The sequence below is a fragment of the Fistularia commersonii genome, chromosome 14 (genome assembly GCF_037954325.1).
Source record: "Fistularia commersonii isolate RoL2024-O1a breed Wild chromosome 14, RoL_Fcom_v1.0, whole genome shotgun sequence".
In the NCBI taxonomy this organism is placed as follows: Eukaryota; Metazoa; Chordata; class Actinopteri; order Syngnathiformes; family Fistulariidae; genus Fistularia; species Fistularia commersonii.
The window spans coordinates 12560992-12575768 of NC_141297.1; the positions used below are offsets into that span (position 1 = coordinate 12560992).

The window sequence follows — 14777 nt, forward strand, 5'->3', positions numbered from 1 at the left end:
AGCCTGTCAAAGTGTCATCAAGCAAGACACTGAACCACTTCAGGACCCCTAGGGTTAAATGCAGAGAAATAATTTCCCGCAAGGGATTAATGTAGTATAAGGAAAAAAGACATGTTTTATGTATCCATTACATGCATGCGGTCTTCTTTTTTCCCTCTGGCTACTCCCTTTAGGGGTCACCATCACGCATCATCTACCTTAGTCTAATGCTGTCTGTATCCTCAACCCTCTCAGTCTGGCCTCTGGCCGCCAAAATATCTAGAACCTATGTGCTGTCCCTTTGATCAACTCATTCCTGGTCAAAGCCATTCTTGTCACTCCCAAAGAGAACCTCATCATCTTGATCTCCACTATCCCCAGCTCTGCTTCCTGTCTTTTCGTTAGTGCCACTGTTTGTTAACAACATTGCTGGTCTCAGTATAATCTTATATGCCATTCCTTTCATTCTGGCTAATGCTCTTATTGCACACTACACCCGAACCTTTTCTCCAACTGTTCAAACTTGCTTGCGCATGTTTCTGCAAATCAGGTTTACATGTGATATATAGAATGCATTATCTGTAATTCAAGACAAAATCATTTACAATAATAGCAATTTCGAATATGATAATGCCTGATTGCATATGGTGAATATAGCTAATGTCTGTTTAGTAGTCCCTGTGAAGAAAAAAAAAATGTACCTGCTCAAAGATAGTTCTAGAAAAACTTAAAACTCTACAAAGAAAAGGCTTGGTTTTCATCACAGCAAATTTCAGCCTCTATACCAAATGGTAGGTAAAACAATAACACCATCAGTCCAAATAAAAAGATTTTTTTTTTTTTTTTTTCATAAACCGTTAACTGACGAATTAATGATAGGTGTTTAATGATAGAATTCTCTTTTATTATTATGTTATTTAGGCATTTTTTTATCTTTTTTTTTTTTTTTTTTTTTTTTCACTTTTTTTCATGGATTTGATCTTGTACCAACTTGTATTTGATGACCCCCCGGGCGATGTTGCTCTTAACCTTAGAGGCCCTTCATACAAAGTGTAAACGAGAGAGAATCGACCCAAGATATTACAAGCTTTGCTTACAGAGAACACAAATATATTTCTGGCCCAGTGCTTATGGTTAAATAGTTCTCTGCAACAGAGCTATGATATGAAGAATGGTTGTGTCTGTCTTTTGATTGAGCTGCTTTGCTCATCTGCAGATCACATTTTAGCCATGTCAAAACAGGACCCTGACTTCCATTGCTTGCTCACAATTGGAATGATTTTTCAAGCTGCTCCAGCTCTGTGTACCTTCATATACATGGTGAGGCATAATTATCATATAGTAATATGACATACCCTTACCTCTGTTATTTCATACCCTTGACCACATCATGCACTATGGGGCTGGAAACTCCATGTCACTTTGATTGTATGTGTGTGTTCAGTATATATTGTGTTTGCAAAAAAAAAAAAAGCTATTTATGGTTTTATATATATATTTTTCCTGTTTATAGTATTGACAACATTATTTGGAGCTAAAGGGATAGGCCATTCATTTTTAATGGAGCTTTCAATTCCATCACTTACTTAAACTAAGACTGGTCACATCAGTCGGACTGGTTGGTTGGTTTAATTTCTCCGAACTGTTCATTGTTGACTTAATCGATGCAATCCAGTTTCAAAGCGCTTATCAAAATGTCTGCTGTCATGTTCATTTATCAACCCTCAGTCTTTTTAGAGGTTAGGACCCCATTGTTCTTGACACCAGGATGTTTGATAAAGTCAGCTGTCTACCAAGTTAATTGCCTAGTTTCCCTCTGGAAAGTACATTGTATATTGTGCCCCTGCCCCCCCACCATTCCAGCTGTCCATCTTATATAATGTGTCTGGAGAACCAGACTCAACTGCCTGAAATATGTGTCCCTCCTCCGAGATAAATGCTGTCATCTGTCATTGGTGGCAATGGACAAAGTGACACTGACAGACAGCTATATTTCCTGAAGGAAGGCATGAGGAGAGGGCAGGGAATTTTAAAGACGACAAACACTGAAATTAATTAGCTTAGAGAAGGTTCCAGGTTTATTGTTTTAGTAGCTAATCATACATAATTTTCACATTGAAACAATTGCTCTTTTGATCTGTTGTGTTTTTTTGAATATATTTGAAGTCCAGTTAGCTCACCCTCACTGCAAGCTTGGTGGTGGGAGATTTGTGATACCTCTCATAATATACTAGGGCAGATTTGCACTTGCTTGATTTTGTGGGACAAACAAATAAGGTGATATAATGGCAAGGACAAACATATTGCAGAGTAAGATATTGATAAACTACCAGCAAGAGTGTGTGAATGAGAGGGACCCAAGTGGAATCATGAGGCTACAGGGAGTGGCGATAAAGAAGGTGGAGGATTTTAAGTACTTTGGGTCAAAAGTCCAGAGCAATGGAGAGTGTGGAAAAGAGGTGAAGAAACTCGTTTGAGCGAGTTGCAACAGATGGAGAAAAGTATCAGGGGTAAGGTGTGATTAAAAAAAGAGGCAGCTAGAATGGAATGAAAGATGCACTAGAAGGTTGAGACCAGTGATGCTGTATGGTTTACAGACAGTGACACAAAGGGAAAGACTGAAAGATGGTGAGGTTCTTTCTTAGAGTGACAAAGATGGATAGAACCAGGAAGCAGTCGATCAGGGTGACAGCACATCAGATGTTTTGGAGATAAAGAGGTCAGACTGAGGTGGTTTGGACATGACGAAAAGACAGGAGACAGAGCTGGAGGTCGCAGAGATGAAGATGTCTAGGTTCTCTTTGGGAGTGACGAGGATGGGTGGGATCAGCCTCAGGGAGGAATGGGCCGGTGTCTCTCTGAGCCAGCCCTGGGGTGGCATGGGTCAGTGTCTCTGAGCCGGTCCCAAGTCCGAATGAATGCAGAGGGTTGCATCAGGGAGGGCATCCGGCGTAAAACTTGAGTAGGAGTTATCTTGAAGGAGGAGTTTGTTAGGAATGTTCTTGAGGTGAAAAGAATGTCAGATAGACTTAAGAATCTGAAACTGGAAACAGAAGGTGTGATGGTCAATGTTATAAGTGGCTCTGCCCCACAGGTGGGATGTGAGTTAGAGGAGAAGGAGATGTTCTGGAATGAGTATGATGAATTGATGCAGAATATCCCCAGAAATGAGAGAGTGGTGATTGGTGCAGACTTCAATGGGCATGTTGGTGCAGACAAAAGAGACAGTGAAGAGGTGATGGGCGGGTTTGGTATCCAGGATAGGAACACAAGATGGACAGATGGTGTTCGACTTTGGAAAAAGGATGGAAATGGCTGTAGAGAATACTTCTTTCCATAAAAGACATTGCGTAACTTATAAGAGTGGAGGTAGGAGCATACATGTAGAGTACTTCTTGTAGAGACGAGGTAATCTGAAGAAGATAAGTGATTGCAAACAAGTGGTAGGTGAGAGTGTAGCCAGACAGCTACAGATAGGATGGTGGTTTGTAGGACAACTCAGGTGACAAGGAAAATCAAGAAGACAAAGATAGAGCAGAGGACAAAATGGTAGAAGCTGAAAAGGGAGGAATGTTGTATGATTTTCAGAGTGGAGTTGAGAAAGACTCTGGGTGGTCAGGGAGAGCTTCCAGATGACTGGAAAATTACAGCAAATGTGATCACGGAGACAGGTAGGAGAATGCTTGGTGTGTCGTCTGGAAGGAAAGTAGATAAGGAGATTTGGTGGTGGAATGAGGAAGTGCAGGAGTATATACAGAGAACGCGAATAGCAAATAATAGGTGGGACACTGAGAGGACTTAAGAGAACAGACAGTAGTACAGGGAGATACAGCATAAGGTAAAGATAGAGGTAGCAAAGACAAGACAGAGGGCATATGATAACTGGTATACTCGGTAGGACAGTAAGAAGGGAGAGAATGATTTATACAGGTTGGCAAAACAGAGAGAGATGGAAAGGATGTACAGGAGGTCTGGGTGATTAAGGATAGAGGAAAATGTATTGACAGCTGTTAGAAGAGGGGTGGGATGATGGAAAGAGTACTTTGAAGAGCTGATGAATGTGGAACATGAAAGAGAGGCAAGGGTAGAAGAGGTGACTTGTAGACCAGGAAGTCGCATAGATCAGTAAAAGGTGATGTGCAGAATTGCGGTATCTATAGAGGGATAAAGTTGGTAAGCAATACAATGAGGTTATGGGAAAACATAGTGGAGCAACATTTGTGAACAGCAGTATGGCTTTGTGCCTAGAGAGAGCACTTCAGATGCAGTATTTGCTTTGAGAATGCTAATAGAGAAGTACAGAGAAAGTCATAGGGACCTGTATTGTACTTTTGTAGACCTAGAAAAAGGATATGACAGGGTGCCAAGAGTAGAGCTCTGGTAGTGTATGAGGAAGTCTGGAGGGGCACAGAAGTATGCTAGACTGGTGCAGGATATATATGCTAGCTGAGAGACAGTGATGAGGTGTGCTTTATGTGTAACAGAGAAGTTCAAGGTGAAGGTAGGACTCCCTCAGGGATCAGCTCTGAGCCCCTTCTTGTTTGCAGTGGTGATAGACAGGCTGACAGATGAGGTTAGACAGGAATCTCCATGGACCACGATGTTTGCAGGTGACATTGTGATCTGTAGTGAGAGCAGGGAACAGGCTGAAGAAAATCTAGAGAGGTGGAGGTATGCTCTGGAAAGGAGAGGAACTGAAGATTAGTCGCAGCGAGACAGAATATACAGTATGTGCGTGGTTGAGAGGAACCCGGGTGGAATGGTGAGGCTATAGGGAGTGGAGATCAAGAAGTTGGAGGATTTCATGTACTTAGGGTCAACAGTCCAGAGCAATGGAGAGTGTGGAAAAGAGGTCAAGAAATGGGTTAAAGGAGGTTGGAATAGGTGGAGAAAAATGTCAGTGATACTATGCGATAGAAGACCATCAGCCAGAATTAAAAGAAAGGTGTACAACAGTGGTCTCCAAAAGAGAGGTTGCGGACGGGTACCGGTCTGTGGATCAATTGGTACCGGGCCACACCAGGAAATAATCAGTTATTTCCGTTGGATTTGTTATCTGAGTGTGAACAATCTTTATTTTTAAAAATCTTTTGTTTTGAAAAATGAATGGAATCTTTCGGTTACATTTCTGCCTCTTTTAACAACTTTTTAACAGACAATACCAGGAGTTCTACTTGAAATGTGGATGTATCGTAACAGGTTATTCCCACAGACTAAGCCACTCTGCATAGTATGCGGCAAGGAGTCTGTTGAAGCCTTCATTACACTCATGTTATGTTTTTGGTGCAATGTTATGAAAGCTGCCAATAAAGTTGCATACGAGTACACATCGGATTCACGTTTATTGATATTGTTGGAAAATAAACTGACTACATGTATCTCCATGTTACCCGGTCCGCGGTAAAATTTTCAAGCGTTGACCTGTCTGCTGTGATAAAAAGGTTAGGGACGACTGGTGTACAAGACAGTGGTGAAACCAGCAATGCTTTATGATCTAGAAACAGTGACATTGATTAAAAGAGAGGCAAAGTTGGAGGTCGCAGAAATCAAGATGTTGAGGTTCTCTTTGGGAGTGACGAGGATGGATAGGATCAGGAAAGTGTCCATCAGAGGGACAGCACATGTTAGATTTTTAGGAGAGAAGGCAGACTGAGATGGTTCAGCCACTTACAGATGAGGGATGGTGAAGCTTTGTTTTCATATTATGTTTAACCTTTTTGTCTTATGTATTGCACTGAAAATTGCTATTTCCTTCCTGCTTTTCCATAACATTCTCCAGATGAACCATTTAACATAATCTAATTGTCAGTCTGGTAAAGCATTAACATATTCCCCCAATTTCAATGTTGTTTTTTCCTTCTATTGCAGAGAGAAGAAAATGTCTCGAACCAGTGCTCTCAAGGTCTTGGATCATGGGATGATTGGACCAGAGGGAGGAGATAACTGCCATAAGTTTGTGGACATCCTGGGCCTGCGAACCATCTTTCCACTCTTCATGAAAACTCCCAAGAAGATGAAAAAAACTGGTGCTTCTGAGAAAGAGCATGAAGGTTAGTTAATTATTAATACAGGCCAACAGTTGATAGACATGATTTCTTAACTGACTCTGCAAACAGCTGATTTGTGACCCTAATATAGAGGTATTGTGTAGGGTAATCCAATGGGCTGTACGAAATGTTTCATACCCCATTAGATTATTTTCATTGACATAGAATCTGTAACAAAATAAATATATTACAGCAAAAGATGAGAACAAAAAACTAGCTCAGTTCGCTGAAAAGAGTCAAGATTCCTGACTGAGACTGAGTTACAATTTGCCCCACCTCTTAAAATATGAGATGATCCATTTAAGGAGCATTGAAGATTCTTGACCTGAAGCGTTTATTGTCATATGTACATTGTGGAAACGTGTTTCCCTGTACAATGAAATTCTTATTTGTCTGTCCCCAGTGCATTTGGATTTGTATTGATAATAAATAGGTAGGGTAAACATAATTATGAATATGAACAGTGTTGGTAGTGCAAGTTGAGTGCAGCTTGGTGTGCAACTCACAAAGTGCGGGTGCAAGGATGAGCACAGTTTAAATGGCAATAGTTATTTAGAGTGCAGAAAAATGAAGAATGAATGTCAGCTGTATTGGAGTCGGATGGCATTCAAGTGGAACAAGTTCTTTGGTCATGTCATTCTATATTTCACATTCCTGTACCTCTGGCTGGAGGGTAGGAGTGTCAACAGTCCATCTTGAGGGTGGGCTTGGTCCTTGGCGTTTGGGGCAGCTCTCCTGCGGACTCTCCTTTGGTGGTAGAGAAGGCAGTGGGACTCTGGTGATCCTCTCTGCAGTCTTTACTAATCACTGTAGTCGTCTGCGGTCCAGAGCAGTGGTGCTGCCAAACCACGCAGTGATGCGGTCTGTCAGGATGGTCCCAACAATGCAGCTGTAGAAGTGGTTAAGGATCTTAGGCGACATGCCAAACCTCCTCAGCCTCCTCAAGAAGTACACTCAGTGTGGAACCTTCTTGACTGTCTGCGTGGTTTTGAGGGACCGGGTGAGATTGTCGCTTATGTGGACACCCAGGTATTTGAAGCCACTCAACCTTAAGACCTCGGAGGAACAATGGCCAATGAGGTCTCCTCTCCTTCCTCATTGGCACAAGCTCCTAGGGCCCGCCCCTGGATGTTGTCCGATGTGGCTACCTTGTGGGGGTTGATCATTCTCAGCACTCTGTGTACATGGTCTGATGATGCTTTTGGGAGCGAGACGTGCGAGAGGGGGTGGTAGATCCCATTGTGTGTGTGTGTGTGTGTGTGTGTGTGTGGGTGTGTGTGACTCCCCTCTGTGTTGTTGCAGGGGTTCTTGAAGCAGGCGCAGAAGATGTTGGGGTCGTGTGGCAGGCTGTCTATACAGATGTCGATTCCGGTGGTGGACTTGTAGTCTGTGATGTGATGTAGGCCTTGCCATATCCACCCATCCGGGTCAGCAGTGGAGTAGAAGCCATCTTCTCTCTGTACCTCCTCTTGGCAATTCTGATGTCTTTCTTCAGTCTGTACTTAGAAACTTTGTACTATGTCTCATTTCCGGACGTAAATGCACTGTTCAGACTGTTCAGCCAAGGCTTCTGGTTGGGGAACTTCCTAACTCGTATGTTGAGCACGATGTTATCAACACAAGTGCTGATGTACCGAATTACATGCTCAGCGTACTTCTGTACGCTGACAGAAGAGATCTCCTGTGTGGCTGCGGTCTTGAACACATCCCGGTCTATTGTAGCAAAGTAGTCCTGCAGGATGCCCTCTGAGTCCAGGGTCCAGACTTTGACTTCTCTGTTCTGTTTCAGTCTCTGTGCATGGGTACAAAAACAGAGAGATGTGGTCTAACTGTCCAAAGTTTGGGCGGGTCACGGCCCTGTATGTGCCACGGATGTTGCTGCACATTTTTTTTATATGCTTATTTTCGTAATAATTCTTAAAAGTCAATGTGAAATGTGATAATCTTGGCACACTACAAACAAGGCACTCTGGAACGTTCTGGTCATGGCTGTGACCCAGAAAAATTGTTACAATGGTGGCTAATAGCTGGGAGTTCCTATGGGTAATTTGTTTTGACTAGATAGAGATTATAAAGAGATTATGTGAAGAGAGGGAGAGAACAATGTAAAAAAGCCTCCTGGATAGATTCCAGCACCACACGTCAAGGTCCTGGGCTAGCGCTTATACCACCAAGTCAGCGAACCCACAGGGAAGTGTTCTGCAGATAAATTAGAAAGTAGTATTTTTTAAAAAGATTTTAATTTTTTAAAAGTTCAATATTAAAGTAATTCCACAATTGGCATTCCAATGGCTTAAATCAATGATAGATCTTTAGGTATTCATATTTACTTCATTGTTTATGTTTTTTTTTTTTTACAGCACTGAAATTCCAAATATAATTTATGATGAAATTGTGCTGGGCAGGTGTTGTTTATTCCCATTATAACGTGTGATTTGCCAGATGCAAGTGTGTTGCTTATCTGGGCATGGCATTAAAGTGCTCTAAGTGTGGAAAGGAAAATAAGTAAGAGTGTGATGCTTCAGTGTGTAATCAAGTCTTCTGCTGAGAACTCTTGAGTGCTGTCATTCATGTAAATGTTATTTTGGTGTGCACCATCAACCTCAACATGAGTGCAGATCAAATGCCCTTCATGGAATGAAGGTACTTGTGTCTGTCAGGATAAAACATCCTGCTACTTGGTTCAGGAATAGTCTGGTTCAGGAATGACTTTCAATTTCCTCAGAATTTCAGTCTAATTGAACATATGTGGAGTGCTTTGGACAAATAAGTCCAATCCTAGGAGACCCGCATTCACAACTTACAAAATGTAGAGGATCTGCTGCTAACTTCTTGGATTCAGATACCATAGCACACCTTTGAAGTTTGGGAATAAATCTCATAACCTATAAGGCGCGATTTTATCAGAGATATGTTTTTATGAGAGATTATGATTTAAAAAAAACAAGTTGCTTTGTATTTGAGCCCCTATTAAATCCCATAAAAGATATCAATGTTGCTTGTGATTCTGACAGGTTCGTGACTATTTGAGGTTTTCCAATCAACTAATTGATGTGACATCTCACAAAAAGAATGCAATCTAAAGATTAATAAGTCAAGTTGAAAATATAAGTGCTTTAATTATATAGTGACATTTTTTGCTTTTCCACATCAGGTTTTCTTCCATGTGAAGTCCTACCAGTTTCCTGCCAAAACACCAAATCTTAATCATATGTATTACAATTGCTGTCTCTCTGGCCTGTCAGTTTACACTATCAGTCCAATCTTGATTGATTTTCCCGCTTGCAGTCTCAAATCTCTCTTGTCTCTTAGTGAGAGATAGGTAGTACAAACAAGGGGTAGAGAGAGCGAGAGTCTGAAAGATTGGGTTTCCATATAATAGATGCTGAGAGAATTGAATAGATTGGTGCCTGGAAAAAATTGTTGTACTAACGTCAATCTCTAACCACTTAGTTTGATATCCTGCATCCAAAGCCAGTCCCCACTGCTGACACTCTGTCTGTATTAATTAGTTTGAATATGTCCAATGAGGCTTTTCAGTCCTGCTTGAGAGAGCAAATTGTCCTCCACTCTGTCCCATCTCTCCCTGAAACCAGATGAATTAACCTTTAGCCTTCACAAGCAGCAGGAGGAAGAGCAGAAAGATAACCCATCCTTACTGTTAAACCTTTCCCCCCTCTGTGTATTGAAGAAAAGTCAACCACAGCACACAAAGACCAGCTCTAAAAGAGATGTTAAGCTCCTCTCAAGTTGTTTTTTTTCTCAACCTGTGAGGGCCAGCAAGTCTGGACCAGCTTTCGCAATAATTGTCAAACTGAAAACAGTTTTTGCAATTTCTGTACATTAACAAAGTGGATTTGAAATGAAGCTGTGAGGTTGTGTCTGTAGTGTAGACTTTCACAAAATATAGCATTGATTATTTAGGAGCTACTGCCAGTCTCAGTGTACTGTCCATCCTTTTTCACCTAGGTTCAAAAATAACTGGACAAAAGTTAGAGTTTCATAGCTCATGGTCTGAAATCTAAACTGTCCCTAAATGCTTAGGCGTGGTGACTGACAGGACATTTAGAAGATATCACGTTTCTTTACCATGATAATCTTACTTTCACAGATTTTTAGAAAACAAACACCATCTGTGCTTAGAAGTTTTCTGGTAAATTTGAGCAGGGTACACATCCTGCTGCCTCTGTCAGTATCACATTATTACCGAATAGCAGTGATCCAGTTCCATTGCTGCAAAACATGCCCATAGCTGCACTTTCTCCACCATCATGCTCACCATTTTCTTTCTTCCATTTTCTTTAACAAATCATTCTGCCACAGATTAACCTTAAGTTTCATCTGTGTGGGGAGTTTTTGTCTTTTGAACCTATTCTGAAGCCCTTTATGCCTGCGATTATGAATAGTTTTTTTTTTTGGTTTTTTTTGGCAATCCATTATATTTTCAAGTGACAAACTTTCCTTCTCAGGAAGGTTATTGGGAAGACATTGAGAAGAAGTTTATTTCCTCACCAAAAAAAGATTATTGGATTCTCATCAGGTACTACAGTTGTTTACTGAAGGCAGTATAAGTTTATTTTAATAATGTATGAAAATATGTTTTGTCCATTCCCAAGTCTTTGCTATTTTATTGAGAGTTTGACAAGAATATGAGCAGTTATGAAATTCAAAACTGTTGTAAATCTTTTCCTGGCATACTGTAAATCCTAACAAATATACGCCCTTATTTATACTTGAATTCTGTTATAACAAGTGCTTTATGTTGAGGTCTTAAAAAACATTGCCTATTTCAGACAACTATTTCGAGACTGAATAACATCCACATTGACATAAGCGACCTTCATCTGATTCTGCAGGAGGGAGCGATTGCCACTTGTGATTGATCCAACCATCTGTTGCCATAGTTTGTAAATTTGCATTCAGTGCCAATACGCTGCTACAGCAATTCCTCTGCTGTTCAACAGCGTGACACACAAATCAGCCAAGAGATTGAGCAATGTTCAACCATACAACAATTAAATTAACAATATAAAGTGAACATACAAATTAAATTGAGAAAAGGGTTTTCCATAAAAAAGATTTACTGTTTTTCATTCAGATGAGATTTTCATACTGTATTGGATTTCCCATTATGATTCCATTGATTAGTCTCACCGCTCAAGCTGTAATGAGATGCCTGTCATGACATAAGCCATATTGAGTGAGTCCTCCTCCTCTGTAAGACTACTAATTGGAAAGGCTACGAATCAAGTGGTCCTCCAGAACAACACAATAACACTGTAGATTAATTAATCAACTGCTTCAGTCAAAAGTAATTAGAAGGTAAGGACCTCTCTGTCTTTCTATCCTTTGTAATCTGTCCCACATTCATTCCACAGCTCACTCTGTCATGAACTTTTGTGTGAAAATTGTTCCTTGTGAAATAATTTCTGAAATACCCACAGTCCTAATGAACAGGGATTGAAAATTCAATGCAAAATGGCATATTCAATAGAGACTTATTTAAGTGAAAACAAAAATAATGGGGAACAAACAAACAAAAAAACAAAAAATTAAATAAACTTTTTTTCTGCAAGGTATCCTTGTCTGAATCCCTTAGTTCACCTTGTTTTAGCTCTTCTATGTACTTCTGTATAGTCAATGATAACTGGTGAAAGAGTGTTTTACCTGAAAATAGTTTGCACCTGATTATGTTGAAGTAGGTAATGATCTGAGGATGTGTGTGAGGGGTCTCTGGTAAACAGCTAATTTATACAGCCAGGCACAATAACAACAGGTCAATTTCTAGTCTCACCTTAGGTGTGTGTTAATTACATTCTCAAGTGTAATGAACACCCTAATCCTGACTTGTATTTACTGATGAATTTGCTTGGGTATATGCATCGGCAGATAATAGCATTGGATTTAGACCTGCACCACAAAAACTTTAAAAAATCTTATTAAATCATTAAACGTGCTACCTTTTCCTGTCATTTCATTGGCTTATCACCAGCGTCTCAGTTGATATTAATCAACAGAAAGTTATGACCACAAAGCAGAATTTGTGAGATAAGATTACTGCCTATCTGAGATGTGGCTATCTGGATTTAATGGTAAATCGTGTGTCACATGTCTCCGTTCAAACGCAGAGTATAAGATTGGGCTTTCATTTGATCATCTTCCTCCCAAGCCCCAGATCCCTCCAGCACAGATAAAATCAGTAACATTTTACATGATGCAAGTTTGATTGGTATCTGTGTTGTCAGAGTCATACTGAAGTAATCCTATTATTAGTGTATTTCATAGGCAGAGATTTGCTGAAAATCCCTGTGTAAAGACACATCTCATTAACATCATCTTTATGTCTGGTCTTTCCTCTGATGGGGATTGATTGTTTAATCTCTGCAAATACACACTCTAATGAAATATGCTGTAATATATCTGGATTTATATGAAAAATTCAATCAACAAACACTTAGTATTCTGCTGAGGACATACTCAAGATCAGTATATAGAGGTTTACCCACACTGGCCGCGTCATGAGCGACGTCTGTACAAAACGTAATGTAACATTTAACAGCAGATTTTCCAGAAAATGCCCTCCCACTCAATTATCCAAGTTAATTTTTTTTTCCCAAGCTTTGTTGACATTGGAATGTTTAGATTATTTTTTCTAGTGAGGTTTGGGTATACAGTGTTTCTATTGGGAACTTTTTATACCATGTTCTCAAGTTATTAAAACCATATCATATAATCTTGGGAGTAGACCCTGGGGATGAACCTGGGTGTGCTTAGGCTGATGCCCTCTTTACATGTAGTGATTGTAACACATTTTTGCTAAAGATGACACAAACCTTCCTGCGAAGAAGACACGACAAACTGAAACAAAATTGCTTTTTTTTTATCCTGAATATAACTGAAAAGTCATATTTTAACCATATATCCAGGAATGTGTCTGTATATATAGCCCCATTGTTAAAGAAGTATTTTAGAGATGGAATAAAAGCAGCAAGGCTGTTTTGGATGCACACAACATAACCAGGAGTTCAAATTAAGGGGTATTCCCCAAGGCCTTTTTCTACACAGGAACTTTTTCCCAGGACATTTTGTAACAATTCTCGAACTTAATTTAACAACAGGTCTTTAATTCCAGTTTTTGTTCCTGGCCTGTCAGATGCCTTTCTGTGCATCAGGAACTATCGATAAAATTTGCCATGCAGAATGGAGAGTACTAGTCCCACATAAACCTTTGTTTCTTCAAAGCTTGTGCAGCACCCAGAGGTTGTACTTGTAATTATTAGTCTTACTCTAAGAAGTAAGGAAGGGAAACATTTTTAGTCTTACTGATGGAACAAAAAATAAAGCATTGTAGAAAATTTTATGTATATTTTAAAGAAAAACAAAAGTGAAAAGACAATGTTGATTTACTACAAAACCTTATTTGCTAAATCAGATTTGAAACACAAATCTTGACCTTGAAAACAATTCAGAAGAAGCTCCATCTCAACTTTCCAATCAAAATGAGTGAAGATCTCTGAAAGTGGTTCTTGGAATGGTAGTAAAAAAAGAATCATTTTGACAACCTGAATAATGTAATTGATAATCATTTAGCAGTTGTCAGAAAAATCAACAGACAAAAGAATTTAACTGCCATACTATCTTGACCTCTCAGGAGGGTTTTTTGAATGTCCTCAGCAAAGTTGTGGCACAATAATGACCGAATTGCAAAGCAAGTTTTTCAAAACATTTTTTTACAATTTGGGAAACAGAAGGCTTAATTCTTGAGAGAATTAATTATTCTTTTCAAAAATTATGTATTAAGTGCATTTGAAACACATGTTGTGTCATGGTACACCAGGATTTCCGTTGATTACTATTTGAGTTTGAGATGATTTGATTTCAGGGTTTTCACATCCAGTATGGATGTAGAGTTTCCAGGAGTTTGGAAACCAATTTGTATTGACATTTGTTGTTACCATAGGTTCAGGTAAATTAAAATACCAGGAACCAATGACATTAGAATTCAAAATTCAACCTGCATAGCAATAATGATTCTTCTCATGGCAATTGGACTTGCACATTTTTTTGAAGACATATTCGCTTTAATCTAAGAGGCTGCTTTAGTTTTTCAGTGCATCTCACTTCTGTAATGGAGTGTCTAAGGTGCCACATGTTATAGGACTATCGTCACAGTCATGGACAATCTTCTTCAGTACAAACCATGTAGGTTTGTTCTGTTATAAATTAAAACGTCCACTTCTTGTTGTTTTAAGCAAATGATGGCTTGTCTGCTACCATGGTTGATTATCTGGTGTCCTTGAAACATGTCTGTCGGAATTGTCTTTATTAGTTTAACACCAACCCAGCTCTTATCAGAGTCCCTTAATAGTCTGGATGTACATAGGCTGAATATTAACTTTTTTTTGATGGAGGAAAACCATTATGTTTAGCAGAGTCCCCATTCTTTGTGCATGTGTTGATGGGTTTAAACATTATTATTTCACCACAGTATCTTTTAATAGATCGTTCACCTCTACAACCGCCTGTGTTGTGCATATCTTCGCATTCTTAACAAGTAGTGACTGAGTGATTGCATTATCTGGACTGTTTTTGTCATGAATCTTTCATTGGATTTATGATAGTTATTTGAAATGTCAAAACAGGGCTTGTTTGAAAGTGTCCTTGTGTTCACCTGTCCCTTGTGGTTAAATGTAAGGCAAAGCATGTAAATGAAGTATTGATTGGGCACCTTTCCAAACAGATGGGGAAGCT

At 39.6% G+C, this 14777-nt stretch overlaps 1 protein-coding gene across 1 annotated transcript in view; it reads left to right on the top strand.

The window, feature by feature from the left end:
- Positions 1-14777, top strand: part of ctnnbl1 (catenin, beta like 1) — a 66792-nt gene that overhangs the window by 20579 nt on the left and 31436 nt on the right. Inside the window, exon 11 of the mRNA XM_086159765.1 lies at positions 5848-6029. Coding sequence (XP_086015891.1) covers positions 5848-6029 — 182 coding nt within the window. The remainder of the gene's footprint in view (positions 1-5847; positions 6030-14777) is intronic.